Source organism: Lampetra planeri, unplaced genomic scaffold (genome assembly GCF_965212315.1).
Source record: "Lampetra planeri unplaced genomic scaffold, kcLamPlan1.2.h2 scaffold_884, whole genome shotgun sequence".
Taxonomy (NCBI): Eukaryota; Metazoa; Chordata; class Hyperoartia; order Petromyzontiformes; family Petromyzontidae; genus Lampetra; species Lampetra planeri.
The window spans coordinates 11,018-36,301 of NW_027615706.1; the positions used below are offsets into that span (position 1 = coordinate 11,018).

Consider the following 25,284-nt stretch of genomic DNA (forward strand, 5'->3'; position numbering starts at 1 on the left):
TATTGACGCTACACAGTTCCAGCTCGGCTCAGCTCAGCTCTACTCAGTCTGGTTCCAGACGAGCGCTTTTTTATTAAAATTAACTACCTCTTTGATATGGGTGCTGACATCACAGCGCCGATACTGCTGGCATTTTTTACTGTGATATAAACACTGTGGTGAAGTTGTGACTGTTTGTGGATTTTTATAACAGACTGAGCGAGAGAAGAGAGACGGAGCACTCTGCGACATCACATGTTTAGCACTGGCTTGGCTCGCTTGGAACCTCGACGGAGGTGGTACTAAAAAATCTACTCACACAATCACCTGTGGAAAAATCCCCATATGAGGCAACATTGTGTACCTGTGACCTCAGCCTCCGTCTTCTCAAAGAAGCACCTAACTCCTGTGTTATTACACTCACACAGCAGCAAATGGTGTCTTGTCGTCAGCAATGGGAAAGTGAAATATAGTGAGGTAGAACCAAAGTCCAAGTCCATTGAGTCATCAGGTCAACGGAGGATGACCACCTTTGTAAAAGTGGGGGTGGGGACGGGGCTAGAGCTCTTTCTTCAATGCCTGTGGGTTACAGGGAGACGGCTCCAGCGCTCTAATGCAATATTTAAATGAGCCTGTGTCTGAGGCTACAGCATGCCCTGCTGCTGAAAAGCTGTCCTGTCTCATCACCGTCCACGCTGAGTCACCATCCCCACGCAGCCGCTGCCTCCACCACCTCTTGACATTCTCCGTAACGCTGGAGGGCAGCGGGGGCTAGAACACATGCAGGAACATGGAGGAACACACTCATGCTTTCAGACTCAAAGCATTTTATCTGCTCTGAGCAAAAATCTTTTTGATGCAGAAGCATGAGCCAGGACAAGTACTGTATATTCTGTTTGCCCCATTAACTACACAAAATGATAAATCATGGACAATAGTTGTATAATCCAGCAAAAGTAAATTCAAAAGATTTCAATCGCCCCCTGCTGGCTGCTTCAGATACATTTCTCCTGTGAGGTACTTAACATCATGCTGACATTTGTTCAAATGTGGACTGAAAGATGCTGAGTGAAATTGCGCTAATTGGTTGGTTTCCACTCCTATGTTCTTTGTTTCAAAAATAAAAAAAGCTCTTTTTTTTCTCTTTTGGTTTTATTTTCGTATACTGGGAGGAAGTGAAGGTTGCTATTCATGTAGTTTATGATTCCTATCCATCAGTGTAGCAAGCCAGAAGCCGAAACACCCCCATTATACCAGTGGTACATTTTGATGTAGATTTGTTCATGTGGAATTGTAACGAAAGTGTAATTTGGTCATTTTAGAAATAACTATCTTTAATTATTCAGTCAAACTGTCTGGTGACTTGTGCACCTTCTGTGACTTACGACACCAATATAAAGATTGACTAGGGTGATTTGAGTAGCTACTGTGATATCACCCTGGTGGCTCTATGTACTATACATAGTCCAGTTACACGGTGGATGTAGTGAATAGGGAGCTGTGTTGTGTGTGTGTGTGTGTGTGTGTGTGTGTGTGTGTGTGTGTGTGTGTGTGTGTGTGTGTGTGTGTGTGTATATATGTATATATACACATATTCACAAGCAGGGTTGTCTCACATTCTCTCTCCCTCATAAAACAAGTCATCACTTTGTAACAGCAAGTCTATAAACCAGATTTAAGTATGTGCCACAGCTCCCTTTAGTGTAAATGTACGCTCTTCCAGAAATAGTGTCCGGCATATTTTATGAGAACCGATATTTTAGTCATTCCTGCACTGAAAATGGAGTAGATGGCGTTTTGCGGGTTTTTGTGTGCAATGCACTGCTCCATTTATAGACGCGGTGGTTACTGAGTTTGCCTCATGTGGTTTCACTGTACTGCACAGTGGCAGTGAACCCAGGAACGGACTCATCACCATGAGTTGACACAGTGGCAGCAGTTGTTGAGACCTAAACTGAGACTGATTACAGAAGCCCACATACGGTATTTCACAGAGCAAAAATTAATTACAGTTTACCGAGAGACACAAAGACAGAGAGAACCGATTTAATTATTAGTTCAAAAAGAATAAAAAATCAATAAACACAGAATTCTCTCAAGAAATGTATGTCCACACAAAACCACTATACACTCATACAGTACCAACCAATCAAAGTAATAAATGATAAATAAGAAACAAATCACTGTCAAAATGTTAAAGTAATAACAATTAGCTGTCAACAAACCAGCTGTCTGCACTAGTGTTCATGGCAGGACAGGGACATTTGGAAATTTCCCATTTGGCAACATACTTCCACATAAAAACTAATCAGACAAACTGATGTCACATTAGATTATTGACACTTAGATATAGAATTATTATAGTATTTAGCCAGAATGTTATTATCAAGTAAGCTGCTTAAAAAACATCCTGAGTAGATGACGAAGATGACGTAGATGATGAAGGGAAACTGTGATGTATCTTTTCTAATCACCTATCAGCATCACATAACATTATACTGTATGTTTCACTTTTATGTTCAGTTTAATTCCCCGCCACACAGGAACTTTCCAACTGTCCAGTTGCTAATTAGGTTCTTTTATTTTTGAATTTATATGTTCACTATTGACTAGGTATGTCAATGACTAGGTACGTGTTTTAGCACACCTAAATTTACCATTAATTACTAATAACTTCAGCATGCACCACGTTAGTATTATCTCAGTATAATCAATTTTGTGTATTTCGAAGTTGTTAGGTCAAACCAAATGTAGTTTATGGACTTCAGTCCACTGCTCAGCTAAACTCACTTCCTTCAGTTTCACTATGAACAGACTCTCAAAACAGGAGTGGATATATAATTGCACAGGGAAAACAGCAGAGTCCAAATGATGGACTATTTTGTTTAATAATACATTAAAGAGGAATTTCTTGTGAGTGGTAAATTATACCTGGAGACTGTGGTGATGAATTACAGAGCCACCGTGTCGATGTACATGCTGGAACATCTCCTGGCTGACTGCACCAAACCCAGAGCATGATTTGTGTCCACGCTCGGAGACTGAAAGCACAAAGGCTGAGTCAGAACCTTGTTAAACGCCCATGGTTGGTGTGTGTGTGTGTGTGTGTGTGTGTGTGTGTGTGTGTGTGTGTGTGTGTGTGTGTGTGTGTGTGTAAGCAAATGGTAAGGCAGAATTGACGCTGCCATGTGTCTGATGCTGTTCTGTACGTACATAATTTCAGTTTATCTTTCTAGTTAAACAAGACTCATTACACTACTGGCCTTGGCTGGTGCAACCCGAGGAAAACCATTCCTCCTCAGCCTTGTGGATGAAGTAACAACTCTTGCAGATGTTCCCTCACAAAACAAGTTGGAATCAATGCAGGTAAATTCAGTTTGACAAGGTCTGGAAGAACACAGCTGACTTGTATAAACACCATCTACCAAAATTATCAACCAAAATTATCAACCAATAAGAACAGTGTTATGATGAAAAGAATCATATCGTAGTGACCTGTAAGATGCCCCTCATCTCGAATCATTGTAAAATAATCTCATATGTGTACGCAGAATATGCCCACGCACATATTACTGCCTGCTTTGAAGTTCAAAGTGGGTTCCTGTGCTTCCTGCTTATTCTGTGTGCTGCCAGATGTGACCTGAGGAGAACTGCTGAGTGAGAGCCATTCATCGTAATGAGGTAAGAGTTATGGTTCGCCCCGGAGCCAGAGGTCTACCTGGCGCACAAAGAGAGGAACACCTTGGAAACCTTGACTTGACAGCACGGAGTGACGCCTGGTTCTAGTGAAGACAGACCTTTATTAAAACGGCATGTGTGTGTGAGGGAAACATGGGATGTTTCATGTTCAGCAAGGCCTCGTGGCTCCCATCTGAAACTGATTTACACAATAAAGATATTCAGTGAATCTTTGCTTCAGCCTGTCCTCTGTCAGTGGTCAATACTTGGACCAGCTGTGAGTTTACACAGAACTGTCCTGCATTTTGTTTCTGTCCCTGTTGACGTGTGCTTGTAAGTTAAAACTAAATTCATGGCCATTTCTGCTTCTTGTTATCTCTTATTTCTGATTTCAGAAAGGACAGGATAGAAAGGACTGAGATCCCTTGTTGAGTTTTTTTTCTAACAAGATATATGATCACATGATCACAACTCAACCAGCATTGTGGTCAACCTTATATTACTAGGCTAATAGCGCCACCCTGAGGTAAGTGGTTGCACATGCAGCTTTTCTTTCGATTTTTTTGGGGGGGTTCTTTTCCTAAAAGGGTTCTGCTGCTTCATTATAATTATAATTCATGATACAATGAGTATGCTTTACAGATGAATATATGTGCTTAATAAGAGAAAGCAAAGTTTTATTTTTCCTTCAGCCGGGGGTCACTGGAAGAACACCAATGGCTACGAAAAAGAGAAGACTAAAGAAGCAAACCTGTTTATCTGACTTTCGCTGCATTGAGGAGGTCATGGGTGTTGTCCCAGAACAAAGTAACCTGTGAAACCTTGGTTCCCTGGTGCATTTAGTTACTTACGTAACTTCCCTATTTTTGTCTGGTTTATGTAAATCACCTCATCAGTTCTTTTCCCGCAGTTGCATTAAACATTTTTGCAACTCTGATGTCATGAAGCCAGGATAAGACAACAACTGACTGGGTAGGTACGATCAATATTATTTCATGCTGCAGGGGAAGAAGGTCCACGTGTGTCTCAAATGACGTCAAATTACATAGACAGGACAGCCTATCTGCAGACGTACACACAGCATAGAAATTACATTTGTCCATGGTCACATTATGATTTCTCATTATACAATGATGGAACATGACGGCAAGGCCTGCCAGCCACAGGAAACATTTATGTTACACCGGTCAGATTACACAGTCATGACCAAATTAATGAAAAAATGTACCTTTATGATGATGGGAATGGTACCCTCAGGACACCAGTGAACGAGCTTGCTCGAGCTTCTGTGTATTTATAATGCGTGACATGCATAGAGAGATAGACACAGAGACACAGAAGGACATAACCCAGATGCTTCAATTGCATGTCATTTGTGTCCTTTAATAACAACCTCTCCCTTAAAGGCTTCTTTAGTGTTTAAAAAGGTCAAAATATTTTTGTTACTGTCAGCGCTGACAGACGTGCTGTCATAGCTTGTCATCATTGCCAGAGCTTATACCAGGAGGCGCTGTGGCCCCAAGGCTCATCCAGTAATACCTGCTGGGTCATTGTAACAAATCCCTGAGCTGACAGTGCTGGATTCTGCATCAAGACTCTTAATGAAAAGTGTTGATGCATTTCAGCCACAGGACACCATCACACCCAAATGGAACTGAATTGAAATTGAATCGAAAGTGGTGCACTGAAGAAAGAAGTATCATGTCAGAAAGTTCCCACTCTAAAGTGTATGTCGCTATTGAGATTGTCTGTGTGAGCATTTACGTTCATGAGAATCTGTGCACTTCAAATTGTATTGTGATTGTAACTGAGAAGCAAACATTAAAGACCCACACTGCGTTGTGATTGATCAGTTTTGAACTTCAGTAAAAAAAAAAAACACGCTTTCCTCTGAAGGTTTTAAATGCTGCTTTGCCAAAGCTGGCTTGTTTTGCTCCATGCTGTGATGCTGTGTGACGGTATGACTAACTCCATGCAGATAAACACAGAATCTTCAAAGGAGCCAAATGAACCATTTGGGGGTCAGGACTAGACTTCAAATTAGAAAATGTGTAATTGCAGAGTTTAGAGTAAAAATAGTATTTTCTACAATATAAAAGGAGGTCTGTCTGACAGCAAAAACATTAGGATTGGGTAGATATTCAATAAAATAGTTTTGCTTGATGATTGATGATTAGGGGAATGTTTGTTAGTTTATTCTGGATGAGTACAGCCATCATGGATCAAATCCTATTTTTCCTATCCTATTTCCTAGCTTATCTTCTGGAGCCACAACTCAGTTGACTCCACATTCTCTTTTTAGCTGTAAATACAGTCTCTGCAAAAGCAGGACAGCCAAAGCATGTGTTTAGTATCCTTCTGCTAAGTAATTTACTTCATATCTGCCCACCACAGCACAACCTGGCCTGACAGACTGGAGGTTAGAATTAGAATAGTATATTGACATCATACAACAGACAATATAAGATAGATAACATAGTGAGTGTGGTGAGTAAATAGAGACTTTTAAATTTTAAACAACTTTCCTGTGATGAATGTACATTAAGGATTTGGTTTTCCATCATTTATTGTGAAGGGTTAAAACACAGATTACGGTTTTCGCCCAAATATCTTAGTTATGAGTTTTTATCTCATAATTATGTCTCTTTATTTCATAATAATGACTTTATCTATAATTATATTTTCTTCAGTGGTGGAAATAGGCTTTCACATACGGGACGCTACAGTCAGAAATAAACCTTATTTCTTATCATTGTGGTCTCAAAGATCAGTGTCATTCCTGACACTGGCCTGTTATAGAAGTATATGTGTACTCTGTGTGTTGTCTTAAAGCACTACTGATTTAACTGAATCCTTGCACTGCCATGAAGAAAATACTGTTCATTCTGTGTTGCTCCTGCACTACTTTAGGATCATCTTTAAGCAGAACAACTACTAAACCTGCAATAACACATGAGCACAAGTCATCAGGTAATTATATGCTACATTATTGGATGTTGTTCTTGTAAATTCATTGTGTGTTGTGTCATGTTTTCAACTTGTAATGCAGGTAGTCTTTAGGGCGACTCTCAATGGCACACAGCAGGAGCAAAACAGTAAACAGTATCGTGATTACTGTGAGTACCTACAGTATAACATCGGTCCATATTGTATGACATGCATCTCTGCAAAAATGTCCTTGAGCGTCATGCTGCTGCTCCGGAGGATTGAATCAACAGTCCTCGACCTCTTCAGCAAACATGATGTCCCCATAGGACATTTTACATATATACTGTAAATACCACTGCTCATAATAGCATCATGTAGAGGACTGGTGCCCTACTTTCTTTCATCTAACATTTAGACACGGTTTTCTGATTAGTGGCTGAAATATAACCTACAGTCACAATCAAGGTTTTAAATGGAGCAGTGAAATCTATTATAGCTATCAGATTTATGTGTGATTACACCTAAACTATCCAAATTTAAGGCTTGACAGCAAACGGGAGAACGGATCCTGTGGGTGAACATACTGTACTGAATCACTTTCTGCTGCATTCGTTTTTTCCTCCATGAGAACATCACATATCGCTCACTGAACATGAACTTGTAGGCCACAGTATCTGAACACGAGGCAACACATGATCTAGAAATAAATACATAAAGTTATATGTCAAACTAAAATGTCATCACAACTGAACAATTCAGTGAACGGATCTTTTGAATGAATCTTTTTTACTGAACGGATTCTGATGATTCAATACACCTAAAAGAACTTATTCTGCCCATCACTAACAGACACCTCCGTTCCCATAGGTGTCACTGTCGTCGGGCACCCACCCCTCCCCTCCCCGGTACTCCTGCTCCTCCTCCTCCCATCCAGCAAACCTCCGCGAAAGGGTGTGCGTTTTGAAGGTTGAATGAGGTTGAACACGGCTGCGGACACGACTACCCGTCACTCTGTTTGACAACCCAGGAACGCGTCCTCAGCCTGGGCGGAGCACACACACACACACACACACACACTCTGGTGTCCGCCAACCCCCTGAGCTGATTCCGCCAAGGTCCTCTCATCAAGGGGAATACCGCATAAACGGCCATAAAGAATACACACACCCCAAAAAGTTGCTATTCAGAGGCTACACGGCAAAATGCGATGTGGCAGCTGTGCGGCTTCTCCTCAAGGTCAGTATCCGAGCGCCGCCGCCTCACAGACGACTTTATCGGGCAATCGGATCGGGATAAGAGGCGTGGAGGGGATGCCGCTGTGCCTCCAGCATCAACAATGACATCTTTCGCCGAGGGAGACATTGATCGCCACTAAAAGACTTCAGTTTTTTAATAAGGACACTTTTGCCATTCAAATAATTGATATTACTGTCAGCGCTGTCAACCGTCGTGGCGCTTCCTGTTTTCTCCACCGCGGCCTCAAGCTGCTTCACCTGGATCACAAGAATCACCGAAGTCCTACAAGCTAGCGTCTGTCCTCGCTTCTGTTTAAGCTAACCGGCCGCTGGGAGTCTGTTAGCATAAGAATGTTCGACGGTTGCCGAGTTGGCTAAAAGTTTCACAGCAGCCAAATTCCTTGACGTCGCCGGTTTTAGAAATTAATTGTTGCACGCTGACTTTTGTTGGACACCATGCCTTCGAGGACAGATTCCCCGGCTGGGTCCGGTCGGAGTTTGCCGGAACTGGGGCTGCTGCTGCTGATGGTGTTGGTGCTCATGCAGGGCTCCGTGCTTCCCCTCGGAGCTACCAGCTCCCCGGATATCAGCCACCAGGAGAATTTCAACGACCATAAAGCGGCGGACGAGAAGCATAACTTCACTAAAAAGCCCTTTCCTGTGCTCAGCCTCGACTACAAACACATTCAGGCCCCCTTCGAAATCTCATTGTGGGTTCTGCTGGCTTCTTTAATGAAATTAGGTGAGTATCACGTGAAGTTCATCCAGAGTTCAGGCAGTATGGTCTGTAGCTAGCACAGGTATGTTAGCTATCAAAAATAAATAGTGTCAGACTGGGCTCCACATGTTTAAGAGAAGAATGGGATTGACAGGCTGCACCTGGTGATCAGATAATCCCACCAGAGATAAGACACGATACATACATCTCCTTGAATGCAGATAAAATGCCTGTTGCAACACATGTACTCATGCCCACTGACTGGCATTTAATACATGTTGTTAAAACCGTAGAGCCTCCAAGCTGCCCTTTATTCAGCTGAAGATGCCATACTATGCTGGCATAACAAATTAAACCAGAATAACCAAGTTAAATCCAAGAGTCTCAGGATATCTGAGTCAATGATTCTTATTGATGCTCCTTACTCATCAGTTCTGTGAGCAGATTGTGGAGGTCTTTTGATCCCAGTCCCAGAGATGACAAAGCAGCTTTAGTGTGCAGCAATGTGAATGTTTGACAACGACTTGTTTGGCAAGTTGTCAACGGTCTTTCTACACTATTGCTAAAGGTTAAATGAAGAGTGACAAAACAATTAAGGGGAATTGCGTTATGCTGCACATAGTTTCCAGCTGTGATGCTCATTGACGCGTGTCATTGCCTCTATTTCCCTAACTGGTATATGCAGTGCCTGTGAACACTCTCCCTTCTGTCCTCTCCTCTACCACGCTTTCTGCTTTTCCCTGTCCGCCCTTGTTTTGTGCTTCCTACAGCACACTGCATTGTCTCCTGCTCTCCTTTCTCTGTGCCAGCAGCTTGTCAGTCGTTTGTGACATTAAGAGCCTGATTGAGCACCAGTCTGTCTCACTGCCTCACTGCCTGGGCAAGAGGCCCAGCATCTCTGGTGAGGAGAAGCGGGGAGGGACCACCTGAGAAGTATGTGGTGGAGTGACAATGAGAAGAGTAAGTTGAAGGTATAGATAGGATATATAATAGGAGATTATCCCTCGAGGCCTGGAAATGTGATGTGCGTAATTTGCTATAGCTCCTTCGCTGCCCAACCATGGCTCGATGTTGGATTCAGGTTAATGGACCTCATACGTCTAAAACACATTCAGTGTACATTTAAGTCAGCAGCTTGGAGCCTTTCTCTGCTTATCTTAATATTTCAGTCCTGGCTAAAGTAGTGAAAACTGTAGGTGGTAATGATAACAGTGGTTTATTACAGTGGGCATCAAAACATTTTAACATGAACAAGGCTTGGTCTAATAACTTATGAGTCTTGAAATGTTTCACATGTTTTGCAACTTCATTACTCCATTTAATTTCTTAAAACACCCTGGTGCTTGAAATTATTCTGTTGGGTCATCAGACAGTGACAGTTGGTATCTAGTAGTGGTTCTCTGTTGGTGAAATAGACCAAGCCTTAGGGTGTAGCTACCTTGAGATTGAGAAACCTGTCTATGTCTCATCAGTCACTGTTACACAGAGAGAAAGCAAATAGCAAAACTTGAGGTATGTCGCTCAAAGCACCTGAGAGTACTTCACAATGAAAGTGATGTGCTCTCGATGTGATGCAGCGGCTTTCCTGGTAATGTTGTCACCAATTCATTCTGTCTGTTAAAACTGTGTTTGTGCAAAGGCTTTTATATTGATCAACTAAAAACAAAGCTAAAGGAGTAAAGAGGAGACTGAATTCACCAGGTGGACAGAAACATTACTTCAAATTAATGATAATTCTTTATATGTCCTAGAGGACATATAAAGTCCTCTAGGACTTTATATGGAAACCCATCCATGATTGTACCCTCTATCAAAATCATTGGTATGAGCAGTCAAGCTTTCAAATGATGCTCCATGTACCATGCTAGACTCAACTTCTGCTTTTAACTCACAACTAGTCAACAATTTGACGAGAGGGTGTTTCTTGCCTCACTGCAACAATCCTCCAGAGCTAGCAGTGCACAGAACATTACATGTAGAGTTGCTGCAGTATGAGCCTTGTTCCTTTACAGGTGGAAAAGTTAAACATTGACCCCTGGTTTGTCGCTAGGTTTCTTATAGCATGAACTGAAAAAATGACCCTTTGTCAATATGAGGGCTAAAATGGTGCATCATACTTTATGTCTTGTGACTGTTTCAGGAATGCTGCCTTTTTTTGCTGGTTTATAAATGGTTATTTTCTTGATAAAACTATTGCCGGGTAGTGGAGTAAACATCTGTGTGGATCACTGGATGACACTGGGGATGAATATGTTTTATAGGAGTCCAAAGTTAAAGGTTTTAGTAAACCTTGAAGATAATGTCCTTATCTCTAACACAATTAAGGGACAGAAACTGTAAATCATTTGAAACCACTCCCTTTACAAAGGTTTCATGTGTGAAACATTTATCTCATGTTATTTAGGTTATTCCTAACCCAGATAGCATTTTCTTGACAGTCCAGTCTCAATAAATAAGCCTTTTTTACCAAAATGGTCAGAATATGAGTGCACTCCAGGTTTTAGGGTCGTTTAGGTTCAGTGTGGAGCTGAGCCTGGCTCTGGGAGACTGGTGACCCTGAACACCAGCTTTAGTAACTAGCCTCTGTCATACTGTTTGGTTGCTGATGTCAAAGCAAACAATTCCATTTTCAGTTGTCTGAAAACTGGTCCAGTATCAGCAGCAAGTAGCAATCAGTCTGTTCTAAGCGGCTATTTTGGAGCTACATAGCGTATGCCTCTATTTCGGTGCCTTGCTCTCTGCCACATTATATTTTAGCTTGACTCCAAACTGACTTTTTCTGACAAAGCCCTGCAGTTATCATCATGCAGACAATGTTGCAGAGCAGTCAGTCATCGCTTGAAAGCATATTTGAATTTTGGTGCTGTACTGTACAGATGTTTTCCTGAACAATGACTGTTCAAAATCATGTCAACATAAATCCAACATAAATGATGTTGGACATCATTTATGTTGGAGTTCTTTTGATATCAGCTTTATCGGCATCTCATGTTTATCCTGGCAAGGAGGTTCTGTTGTTATATTTTGATAGTTTTGAACAAAGAAGCTTGGAAGTTTGAATGCAGAAAAACACTCTGCCTCATTTTCTTTCAGACTACAAGTCTGTCTTTCTGTTCAAAACCCATACTCATTTCCCCTACGGGTTTTATGTACAGTGTTGCCTGGACAAACATTTGATACTGTCTCTGAATTGTATTTGAGTCAGTACTTAAAGTAGAAGGTGTGAATTATAGCAAGGATCAAATGGAGGCTGGGTGTGTTAGAAATATGACCTTGTGTGAAATCACTCGCGCAAGCCAGCAGTGTTTTTCCTTACATGTAAGGCAGTGAGGATCACACAGAAAAATATCAGCAGCAGGTCATTATTAATAATTGAATGCTGGTCTGCAAGCAACTTGAGCTCGATGGTCTGCGTGGAATGATCAAACAGTGACCTACAAAAGCTTTAACAGAAGACTAGATGGTCAGGATCAAAGCCTGAATACATGTTCTTCCTTCCTGTGACCTCAGTGTTACAGTATTGTAAAGTTCTGATTAATGTGTCATCAATCACGCCTTTAACAAAGAGAGTGTTCAAATGTTTTCTCTACTCGGCGCCTGCCCGATCCCGAGTCCTGAGTTGAACGGCAACAGTGGACAATTAGTCACCTGGCAACAGGACATACTTCCTGGCCCCCGTTTGAGCAGCAAGGGCTCGTCTGCACTGACGCTGGGTACACAGGCTGTCTAGAGAAAGCGGCTACCCTTCAGTAGATTTCAATAACCTTGCTGCTCGAAGGCTCTCAGGGGGGAGGGCGCCATGGAAGGATGGCCAAGTGTTATTGACAAGCAGCCGCAGTGACCTGCTGGTGTGGTACAGCTAGTATGGCAATGTGAAAAATATATGTTAAGTTTTTATCCATTGCTCACCTGAACACGTTTCCCTCACACGTGTTTCAACATCTCTGCAGCCATGTGCTACAATTATTTCTCTATAGTCCACGTACTCCCCTTTTCTCTATCTTATCTCCTGTCGGGTGGGCTCTTCAGGCTATGTGAACGCCGTAATGGGAGTCACTCTGAAGAGCTTTGAGCATGTGCTAACTGCCACCACTTGGCCTGGACTCATCTACAGAGCTTTGTGCACTTGCACTTAAGTAGAGACTTTTAAGTACAGGGATGATGGCATGGCACTGGTCGATATTATTTCAGTGCTTGCCAGTCAGAAAATTCTACATATACATTCTGATATTAGATATATTCTCACACTATTGTCATTGAATCATATATAATTACCCAGCTATGGAACATAGCCCTGAACAGGAACCATGCTGACCATGTCTGGTTTCTTGATTGTCCTTCAAATGCCAGGTCGTTGGTCATTGAATCGTCGTGTTCATTTTGGTTCTTTTCCAGTCATGAACTAATTGTGTTAACAATAAAAACTTATTTTCATAAGCTGTGACATTGGTAGTAGCGGGACACCCATTATGAGGAGCTCCTGTTCTACCAAACCTGTTGCAACAAACGTGTCCACGGAGATAACAGCTGTATGGAGCGTGTATGTGTGCGTCTGCTTTACCAACTATCAGCCGCCATATATGACAGATAGAGAGACAGAAAGAGATACTTTATTTAATCTCACAAGAAATTTACCATTTCTCTTGTGAATTAACCGAATGTAAATATTGTTAATTCACATCTTGAATTAATATGCACATAATATATATTTACAATATGTAAATATGTTTTAATTAACACATATTTAACATGTTTCACTGTTTCATAAGATATGAAAGGATAAGGGATAAAGGCAATCACATGAACAGTGCGTGTGGTGAGACTTAAGAGAAGTGCCGTTTATTTGTGGATCATGAGTCAGGTGCTGGATATACTTTGGCTCTGGTTCATTACTTAATGTCAGTCACAAGAATACTTCTCCACAGGCGATCAGCAGACTCCTTGTCTTCCAGTAATACAATTGGAGTCTGCGCGCTCCTTTTGGAGTCAGTTATCTTTTTAGTGGCGATTTCATGTCTGGGAAATTCTTACACACTCTAAGTATCCCCCTTTTGGGATTGCTCTGTTGGTAGAGAGAAGCTTATTCCCTCTTGCAGAAACCCTAATGTTGTGATGCTGCACGACCAGGTGTTGTGTGTTTAGGTGTACAAATCCCAGGAGCATCGCTGGAAACAATCAGGTTTTTCCTGTTAATTTAGCTATTTAGATAAAGTTGATTCCACTTTGCACTTACACTGGCTGCAAACGACCCAGTCAATAGGCTGAACAGTTATTATTTAAGTCTGTTAATGTCTAATTAGACTCAGCAGTAACTTTTTGACCTGTGCAGCCACAGAGCCTGAGCAGCATGTTTGCTCAGACTTACACACAACACGTCCCATCGAGGTGTGTCTGTCGAAGTAATATTCTGCCATCAACTCTTTTGTCCACATCACCCCACACCTTCTTTCATACCCTGAAGTTCACTGACCTTTTTCACTTGGCAACAGGCTTTACAAGTTTGTCCTGCATTGAAAGGGCACTTAATTCATGAGGTATCCAATAACACCATGTCATACATTGGAAATAATACACGATAGTTCTCATACTAGTACTATATTCAGAGGAACGCCTGGAACTTGTATTCTCAAGATGGGATCAAATCAGATTAATTGGAGAGCTGGAGGTCGAGTTGTTTGGAGCGTTGAGGTGCTGAGTTAGTTTTAGGCCACTATTCAAGTGACTGTCAATGGACTTGATTCTTGAGATGGCCTCAGAATCAGCTGTGGAATTTACATCCTGTTCGTCACATCAGATTTCAGATGGAGGGGAGGGGGGTTGTATGGTTTCTGAAGCAGCTACTACAGAGCATCTTTGTTAATCCAACTTGCCCTAAAGCCACTCTGGACCTGTGGGTGGTTCAGTGAAAAGAAAAGAGCTTTCAGCCACTGACATGTCTTTGTTGGGGAAAATGTTTTCAGAGAGAAAGCCCCCCTCACTTTCATGCCTCAGAGTCACAGCTGTATGCAGCTGTATAGTCTGTCCACAGACATGCAACTGTTGAGCCTGAAACACTAAGACCCTTGTCCAAATGTGTGTCAATTGTTCAGATTGTTTCCCAAATGGGATCACGACTGCTGATCTGTCACATACAGTTTAAGAGATGTTAAAATGCAGGTTGGATGGACTCCACTTACTGTTTTACTACACCTTCACAGTGGCCAAAGTGCTTTACAATAGGTGGCTGCCTTGCCGGCCCATTGGGAGCAATTAGGGTCACTGAAAGGGACATGTCTTACCCAAGGACACTTCGACATGTCTGAGCCGCCAACCCTCCGGTGACTAGAAGACCCACTCAACCAACTTGAGCCACCACCACCCACGATTGTAATTTGGGTGCATTTCAGTTTAAAGCCCCTTGCAGATATGCAACCTGTTTCTATCAGATCAGATTATGGTTAGTCTACTTAATTTATTCCTGAAGGGCAATTGCAGGAGCAAAGAACACACCCGATGTAGAATAGTTCCAACAGATGCTGGTGAGGAACGAGACACAGTATTTACATTAGTCAAAATCCCCAATATACTGAAAGGCTACAGCTGCACAGGGTCATACATGTGGATAAATAAATAGTCAACTATTAATTTCCTGTCATTCAATGAATGAGAATGAATCCACTGTCATTAAACAGGCAGCAGATTCTGCTCTGTAATAACATCAAACGATGAAATTGACACTGGTAACTAGTGTCAGTACGCACTGGAAGGAACTGTCCCCTAGGCTCACAATAGTCAGTAATGAGGGTTTTAAAACCCAGCAGATGATGTGTAGACGCAACATAATAAACTGTTATCACAGTGACAGTGCTATTAACGGATGCCAGATCTCACTCAAGCATTTTCCTCAGTCTTTAAATTTTCTAGCATGTCTGAAAAGGCAGCAGAAGGATCATTAAGTGGACTATTCTGTTTTGTCTCATAATACCTCTTTGTTCATGGCCAGCCATGGCTCAGCTTCAGTCTGTCTGTGGAGTGAGTGATGCAGCAGACAGAAACGTAAAGGCGCCTCGATCCAGGTCCTCCAATCCACACAATAAATGTATTCTGGTTGATTGTATTTTTTTAAGAGCTGTTGTGTTTCCACTGGAGTGTATAAACAATGAACTGCTGTCATATGTGCAGGACTGTAGCCTCTACCTGGTTCATATTTCTGTGTGTTTGTGTGTCAGATGTTATCAATCAGCTCTAAAGTTGCTACATTGCCAGCTTTGAAGTGACACGTCCTTGTGACACAGTTGTGTACAGTAAATATAGCCGGGGAAAGCCTTCACACTATGGGACGCACGCGGCTCTCTCTGTCAAGTCTTCATCCCTTCAACATACTGTTCACACGAAGGCTGTATTTTGTCCATCACCTGTGTGCATGTGTTGGCTCATCTCTTGTTTTTGTTTTATGATGGTTCAGTTTGGATCAGAAGTGGCTTAAGCATCTATAAGTATCCTTTTTTATAGCTTTTAGAGTCACTAATTCAAAAAGGCTTGTGTGATGTGACAGGGAGCTGTGTGAGCAGAAGCCTCAAGCAGAAAATTGCAATAGGTTATTTCATTTATATGACATAAAATTAGCATGTAAATTTCCTTTCCTTTCACTCGCAGTTAGTATCAGTCAGCTTATGAGTATGAGACCACGGCAAATGGTTTTAAATTGCAACCCTGACTCGTGGTGCTGTCATTTGTCTGATTAATGCTTTGCATTTCTTTCCCCTTGAAAACGTCTAAAAGCAATTATGTCGTGTCTCGTGTTCTTTCTTAATTCTGCGCTTCAGAAACAGAAAAAACACAGTTGTGTGTCAAATTGTCTGTCTCAATTAGGACACACACTGACTGGAGGTAAACTCCAAATGGCTGCACACCCAAAAGTGGAATAATAAGATGCACGCAGTCACAATTATTGCACAATAATAGGCTTTACTTATTTACCATCAAAGTGTTTGCTGAGTTTCAGGCAGCAGTTCACATTTTGCTTCCACATGGTGCCAGTACGGACAGAAGTGTGGTATTAACGACTGACCTGCTGAGCCTCAGTTAGCCATTTCCGTATTACCTTGAAGAAATGTGAGAATAGTGGAGTTTCACCTATGATGTGTTTCAAGTGCAGCCATCACTCTCACAAAGCACTTGCAGATAAATCTCATCCATTCTGATTCTTTTATCTCCCACACTGAATCTTTTTCTCAGGCTTCCACCTGATTCCTCGTCTGTCCGGCATTGTACCGGAGAGCTGCCTCCTGATAGTGGTTGGCCTGTTGGTGGGGGGGCTGATAAAACTGGCTGGAGAGAAAGTCCCCCCAGTGCTGGACTCCAGATTGTTCTTCCTCTGCCTGCTCCCGCCCATCATCCTAGATGCTGGCTACTTCCTGCCCATCCGTCCCTTCATGGAAAACTTGGGCACAATCCTCATGTTTGCTGTCGTTGGAACGGTGTGGAATGCATTTTTCATTGGGGGGCTGCTGTACGCCGTGTGTCGGATCCAGCCAGCCAATCCGTCGGACCTCCACAACCTGGATCTCCTTTCTTCCCTGCTGTTTGGCTCCATCATCTCAGCTGTGGATCCTGTCGCTGTTCTAGCTGTGTTTGAGGAGATCCATATCAACGAACTGTTGCACATCCTGGTTTTTGGGGAGTCACTGCTCAATGATGCTGTTACTGTGGTGAGTAAACGTAAGAATCACATTTCACCATTTCTTTTCACGGCTCTTGTCATTCATTCCATTCCAACCTCTTCCAGGTGCTCTACCACCTCTTTGAAGAGTTTGCAGGTGTTGGCACGGTGACAGTGATGGACTGCTTCCTGGGAGTCATCTCCTTCCTAGTGGTTGCGCTGGGTGGTGTCCTGGTGGGAGCTATCTATGGGATCCTGGCGGCTTTCACATCACGCTTCACGTCCCACACTCGTGTCATCGAGCCACTGTTTGTCTTTGTGTACAGCTACATGGCCTACCTGTCAGCTGAGATGTTCCACCTCTCTGGCATCATGGCGTAAGTTCACTAGGCTTCAAACAAAATTACTTCAATATATTATCACCTTCTGAATATCAGCTCTTTGCGATCATTTCTTTTGTTTCTCTTTTTCTGTTTTTTTAGGCCATTATTTTTAAGAGGGTATATATTATATATACTTTTTACCTCTTGTGGCTTCCACTAAGAAGCATATTTTTGTTTGCTTCACTGTTCACAGGTTTGCATTTGGATTAGTGAAGCAGCAAAAACATTATCACAGTATTTCAGATGTGGATGCAGGAATATTTTCTTACCCATTACCAACATGAGAGAGAGCAATTTGACAAACAATAAAATAAACTTTTATGGAAATGTAACATGGACAATTTTTGTGACAAAATTAATATTTCTTGTTCCTTATATTTAAATTATATCCAGATATGCAGTATATCATGTTTCAGTTGCTGCTATAGAATAGGAGAATAGTCAGCTGAAATGAATTTTGTGACAGGCAGCAGACACAGTGGAGCAGTGGTTAGCACTGTGGCCTCATTCCTGATTACCCATAGGTGTGAATGTGTTTGTTCAACCGTTGACAGCTGGGACTGGCTGTGGAGCAAGTTGGAGAAGATGAATGAATGAATAATTTGGTGACACATGACTTAACGTATACAGTATCCATCTGTTCTGTCTGGGTAAAATATATTTTAGGATTTCTTCTCTGTGAGTTTGTTCATGTAGGTTTGTCCTGGACATGACGGAGTGTCTACAGCATCACTTGTGCGCTTTGGTTTCTGTGCAGCGCTGCAGCTGCTCCAGGGACGTCCCTCCCGTATCACATGGGTTTAATATATAGATCCTGAATTGTCCCCATGTCCCGCAGTGATTAGATGTCATGGTCTTTCCATGACCTTACAACTGCCAGGGAAAATCCTTCTCTGCTATTCCCTATTGACAGTAAATCTGAGGAACATTTTATACACTGGGACAAGCTGGATAATGAATTAATCCAGTTCAACGCCATCTTGACTGAGCCTGAATTTATCGGCTTTCCAGCACAGAGGTGTTGTTTGTCTTCGGCTCCCCCTGCACTCATCAGTCCACTATCTATTTAAGGTGTGAGGAGTCAGTGATATAATGTCCTGCACGTCATGGCCGATGGATGTTCCTTCAAGGACAGTCTCTTCTGAGTCCTGCAGCTGTCCTCTTGCAGCTCACATCAAAAACTAGACACGTCAAGGTCTTTATTTTTCATCTCATCCCCTCATAAAGGAGAACAACATGGATTCCTTTCATTTTTTTCTGCCTTAAGCCTTGAAAGACACTCTGATATTGGCATGAAGGAGAAATAAGGTTGGATGCTCAGCAGCTGCTGAGGCTTATGGAAGTCAGTTTATTTTTGACTTCCACCTTTTGACATGGAAACATTGCATGACTCCTGGGTTGAATAGAGAAGTGGTCAGCAGACAGAGATGAGGTTGCGTTTGCATAATCAGCTTAAAACTGAAACTGAGTTTAACTGCAATTTCTTGTCAAACTGAAGGATACATTTTATGTCCCTGTCTCTGAATGCTCTCGATTGTTAAAACTTTAAATGGAGCTTGAAAGCTTTAAGATTTCAAGGAACTGCACTCCTACAGCTATGTATTATATAATTTATCTACTTGACCAGATGTTTGCTTCTTCTCCCTACAGGTTAATAGCATGTGGCGCCGTGATGCGACCGTATGTGGAGGCCAACATATCCCACAAGTCCCACACCACAATCAAGTATTTCCTGAAAATGTGGAGCAGCGTCAGCGAGACACTAATTTTCATCTTTCTCGGTGTGGCTACCGTGGACGGACCACACAACTGGAACTGGACCTTCGTCACTGTCACCGTTGTTCTGTGTCTGGTGGCGCGAGTCATAGGTCAGGTCACCGTTGGCTGGGGTGTGAAGTAACAAGAGAAGCATAGAATAGAAAGTGTCATTGTGTTGCTAGATTTGTAGGTTAATTCACAGAAAATATGTCAACAGTTTGTAGCGTAACGTGTAACGTGTCAGCACCCAATGTATTTCCTGGAACATGGTGTGTATGACCAAGGACGCATGTGCCAGATTTATTCGCTGCTGAATTTGTACCATGCATCCATGAGCAGAACGTTTTACAGCAGGCGGCCTATGTGAAATAGATTTATTGTTCAAAAGTAAGACAGACAATATTCATAGACTGCGAAAGTAGAACAATTATCCATATCGAGAACTTCTTCTTCTTCTCCTTTCGGCTTTGTCCCTCTTCAGGGGTTGCCACAGCGAATCATTGATTTCCATCTTTCCCTGTTCTCTGTATCCTCTATTCTGACTCCAACTACCTCCATGTCCTCCCTCACTGCATCTATAAACCTCCTCTTTGGCCTTCCTCTCTGTCTCCTACCTCCAACTCCATCTCTAACATTCTCCTACCAATGTATCCACTGTCCCTCCTCTGCACATGTCCAAACCATCTCAATCTAGCCATATCGAGAACATGACGCATAAATCAGTCAGAGGACACTGAAATAAATGTAGTCTAAGAATAGTGTATATATATTGTACATAAATGTAGCGTGTTACTATTTTTTAAATTTTTTAAATTTGCAGTGTATTTGTCAATTGAGATGTTTCATTTTGCTTAATTTAATTTTAACATGCAAAAGTGAGTGTTTGTCATTTGAAAATTGCGATTTATGGATGTGGGACTTTGCAAGTAATATAATTAAATTCATAAATATTCGTTTATTTTGGTGGGGTGGGGGGTGACTGGCAAATCACAGAAGTCTTAAAATGATCAGTTGGTGAGGATGTCACACTTGATATTCCTGATACTTTGACTTTTAATGTATCTTAAATGGGGATTAAAAAGTGGTAAAAGTGGTTCTGTTCAGCACATGCGCACCAAGATCAAATACGGATCAGGTTTCAAATGGTGGGACGTAACTGTTCTTCTGTTTGACGCATGCGCACTATGATATTGGCGCATGCACTATGATCGAATACGCATCGTGTTCCGGGAAAGGCATTGGGTACCGATAGTACTGTATCTAATATTGGTAATTTGCTTCGTGAACTGAAATCAACTACTAGATACCGGTATACTCAGTGTTCAGTCATCTCGTGATTTGTGTTTTTCACTGATATGACAAAGTCAACAGAGTCTATAAGAAGATCAGGTCGATGGACGGAGCTAACTCCCTGTGTCGTCGTCTGCAGGTGTTGTCGGTCTCACCTACGTGATCAACAAATTCCGCATTGTCAAGCTGACCACCAAGGATCAGTTCATTGTGGCTTACGGGGGCCTGCGAGGTGCCATCGCCTTCTCCTTGGGCTTCCTGCTGAACCCGGACCACTTCCCCTTGAGGAAAATGTTCCTCACGGCCATCATCACCGTCATCTTCTTTACTGTCTTCGTCCAGGTATGATTATGTCATGTGGTTGTTGAAAGGTCTGGAAATCAGAGAAATTAATCCCAGCTGAAAGTGTTTTTTTTTACTCATTCTGTGTTTTAATGTCGTGTCACTGGCAGCATCTCCGTTTTTCTGAGTTTTCTTTGACTGGTGCAGGAAGCAGTAGCTAAAGGAAAACTTGTAATTGGGTTCATATCATGACCGCTCGTCAGACATCTGAGAAGTGAACAGCCATCAAACGGTCACACTTTCAGGAAGAGTTTGGATCGCTGCTTCTCTGCTTGAATAGATTGATTTGACATCTTGTGAATGTGTTAACCTCAAGTGGAAGCATTTTATCATGCTTTTTTTTCATTTGTAATTTTCTGTCACTTTGAAACATGAGGACAGACAGGCACAGCATATTTGTCATAAAATGCAGAGAGAAAAGGGTTTGCATAGAGTTTATCTCAAGATCTGATAAAGAAAATGTACATGAAAAAACACATTTTGATGCAGCAGTCACAGCATATTATGCAGCATTTCTTTAAAGCACCCTACAGTGCTCTGATTTCTGTCAGATAAACCGTGTTTGGATTTGATTGAGATCCACACTGGCAGCAGCAGTAGCAGCAATAAAATCCTACAAACATTTCTCCCTCTTCATGTTATATTCATGCTGCTTGACTCAGCACCGCCAGCAGTCAGACAGAGCAGAGGAGCTACAAACCACATTCCTTTGCAGATTAGAATAAATGATGTGTTGTGATGATGTTTTCGTGCGCGTTATAATTAATGACACAAACCAGTATGACCAGTGAACTCCTTAGGTTTATGGACACATGGCTGATGTGTGAGTTAAATGCATGATTAAGTGTTTTCAGTTCACGTATTCAGCCAGACTGGATCTGTACACCTCATATGAAACACTGAATGGTTCAGTCTGACTTGCTTAAATTGCACTAAACAGCCTCAAGCAAGGCCCAGACATTTAATAACCATTGAATTAGTTTTCCTCTTTTTAAGCTGAAAATCCAAAGGTATTCAAAACATCCTTGTTATGTTTGGTGTGCTGAGTGCTGATTCCTGTGTCGCTCTGCTTAGCTCCTCATTAACACCCAGACGTGCTGGGTATGAGGATCGTCCTCAGACTGCCAGCTTAATCTGTTAATGTAGAATGGACCAACGTTTTAGGTGACGAGAGGCTCAAGCATACACAAACACACTCGACGCACCGATGCTTGGCTGACCGACAGCTGGTTCTGACAAATCCTCAGACTCAGGTTTATTTTATTTAGTGGCTTCATCCTCTAGTTTACTGCTATTTTTTCTTCATATTTCAGATTTAGCAAAGCATGCTCATAAGTCGTGTGTGTGTTCACACAATCTTACACTGAGTACATTTCAAAACATTTCTGCCCAACAGAATATTCTTTGATATTGTATTTCTGCCCACATGGATTTCATGTTGTTTGTTCTATTTAAACTTGGATTTGTTGTATTTTGAAATACTAATTAATTTTTTTCTCAGACACACAGAGATCATCATTCATTTCCTACAAGGTTTTGTTTCTTTCGTATTCTTGCAGGGCATGACCATCAAACCTCTGGTGGAGCTGCTGGCAGTGAAGAAGAAACAGGAGGCCAAGCGCTCGATTAATGAGGAGATCCACACTCAGGTATGATTTTCACACATTTGCACAGGTTAACGACACAGTTATTAAAACATGATTTTAAAAAATCTGAAAGGCAAAGATAATGGGATTTGTTCTAACTCTTCTCAAGTCTTTAGTGCTGCTTCCACCTACTGGCCATGTAGTGAAACTTCATCTCTCTTCACTGCCGTGTTTCACCGCGTTGAGCACAGTGAATTTCCATCCACAGATTTCCATTAGACATTTTTGTTTACCCATTTAAAAACAGTACTTTGTTTTCCAGCTAGTTAAATATAACCTAGAACACTCACTCACTCACATGCACACACACACACACAAGCTCTTATCGCCACTATTTTTGGTACTTAAAACAGATCTATGAGTGACCACCATGGTCCACAATTCCTGAGCGTTTTAAGGGTATTAATGCTGTTACATAAGCGCTCACACACAAAGTCTACACAGACACGCAGAAACGCACAGTCCTCTGCGGGGCTTTGTGGTGACTCACCCATGCTAGAGGCAGAAAGAGCAGGCAGTCCTAATGGCTTCTCTTCCACTGTAAAACACCAGTGATTAGACTCAGCAGAGCGGCTGAGGACACAGTTGCACTGCTGCAGCGTGTCAGTGAATCCCAATGGAGGCCTCCCAGTCGTCTGGGACGTTTATTACTGAAGGTGACATCTACAGCCCACCCGATGAAAAGATGATATGTATTCTCTCTGGTGTCTTGTAGAAATTGTAGGATTGGAATCCGATGATGCTTTGTATTAATGATTTGACACTTACATCTTAATAGTTTGTATGGTCATCATGTCCTCTCATTTGTCTCACTACACATCTGCCAGCCTTACCATTGGAAAGGATCTGTTTTTACATTTACAATATGTGATTTATCCCTCCAAGCCCCTGCAGTGTTTATGTATCTGCCTCAAAGCAGTAAAGTAAATTCTGAGGCTCTGCTAAAATGACATGTTGCTATAGCAACAGTGCTCATCATCTGCATCATCTAAACAGTTGTGTCGCAATCTGTGACCTCGCTGCTGCTGCTGCTGCTGCTTGAAGTTTCCCTTGTTTATTCCATTTTCCGTTCATCTGCTGTTGATAATCCCATTGCTGGTTGTAACTGGAGCATGGTTTTACTGCGAGGAGGAGGAACTTTGTTGACCTGCAGCTGACTCACAATGGACTCCAGAATGTCTGTCGCCACTTGTCTCTCTTATGAAAATTATTCCTCCTCCAGCTGGTAAACAATCTGGGATGAAATGACAACACAGCAACATAGAAACTGCTCTAAACTGCTGTAATACAAATATGAACCACAGAGTGAGTAAATGGGTATGGATGCCATGATTATAGATTTTCCAGATGGGATTATTGTCAAGGAAATAATCGCAATAATCCGAATTTTCACAATGATTTAGGATATGCAGAAAAACAAGGAGAATTGAATGAACATTGCTCAGGCTCTGCAAACACTGAACACACATGTGTTTAGTAACAATATTTTGATAATGATTTAAGACTCAGCTGAGTCCCCCCATCCTCTGACCTTCAGTGCTCTCTCTCTCTCGCTCTCTCTCTCCCTCTCTCTCTTTCATTCATTTAAAACATGTAACATCCCCGACGTAAATCACGTCACCACAAGTCTTGTGCTCACCACAGTTATTACAATTTTTACGATCCTGTCCTGGGAAGTGACTTTGATTTCAGTTTGCTAAATGAGTTGGTTGATGGGCTGATATGCTTTTTCACATCCAGTTCCTTGACCACCTTCTTACTGGAATTGAGGACATCTGTGGACACTATGGGCATCACCACTGGAAGGACAAGTATGCATTATTTCAATTATTGATGCATTAAACCCGTGCAGAGAGTACAGCAAAAACCCCATAAGTGCATATAGATTTAATTGGCTCTGAATTTGTGATATGCCTGCTGGTAAACGTTGTCACCTCGCACCTCCCTTTGGCTCCTTTTCCTCCTTCCATTTTTTCCTCACACCTCTGCCCGATCCTCCTCACAGACTGAACCGCTTCAACAAAAAGTATGTGAAGAAGTGCCTGATTGCCGGCGAACGCTCCAAGGAGCCTCAGCTCATCGCCTTCTACCACAAGATGGAGATGAAACAGGCCATTGAGCTGGTGGAAAGCGGAGGGGGGGTCAAGCTGCCTTCTGCCGTGCCCTCCACAGTTTCCATGCAGTAAGTGCTGCTGTCTGGAATTACCGGGAAAAATTGAAAAACTAATTCCAGAAGCTTCAGATTTACTTTCTGTAGTCCAGATGTCCTCAGAAGCCTACATGATCTCCACAGCAGACAGCCTCCTTTTTCTTCATTCTGTAGATCCTTGACAGATAGGGAAGCATCAGATCAGAACAGACAAAGATGAAAACATCCTAGTTGGAATAGAAGGAATAGAAGAGCATTTCCACATCATCTCTAATGGCATCCCCAGTCAAGAGGGAGAAAGAGGTGATAGTCTGAGTCTGAGGCTAGAAGATGGAAGAGATGAATGACAATAAATGTTAGACATGTAGCAGCAAAAACAAAAAAAAACTGATGGTGAGGAAATAAAAGCTCAGGTTAAAGTCTCTACATCCAAACGTTTTCTTTTGTTGGTCGCCAGCAATTTAACTGCCCTGCACAGTGAGTCAGCAGCCTTCATTCTCTGACACCTTGAGTCACTTGTTACACTGTGTTGCATCA

The 25,284-nt window shown here is 42.1% G+C and overlaps 1 protein-coding gene across 1 annotated transcript; it reads left to right on the top strand.

The window, feature by feature from the left end:
• Positions 1–8,276: 8,276 nt before the first annotated feature.
• LOC144742169 (Na(+)/H(+) exchanger beta-like) lies at positions 8,277–24,784 on the top strand. Its single transcript, XM_078624652.1, has 8 exons — positions 8,277–8,562; positions 16,756–17,228; positions 17,306–17,556; positions 19,213–19,430; positions 20,750–20,952; positions 22,512–22,601; positions 24,339–24,409; positions 24,604–24,784. Exons 1-8 carry the CDS (start codon positions 8,277–8,279, stop codon positions 24,782–24,784), a joined length of 1,773 nt encoding a protein of 590 aa, XP_078480778.1.
• The last annotated feature ends 500 nt before the right edge of the window (positions 24,785–25,284 follow it).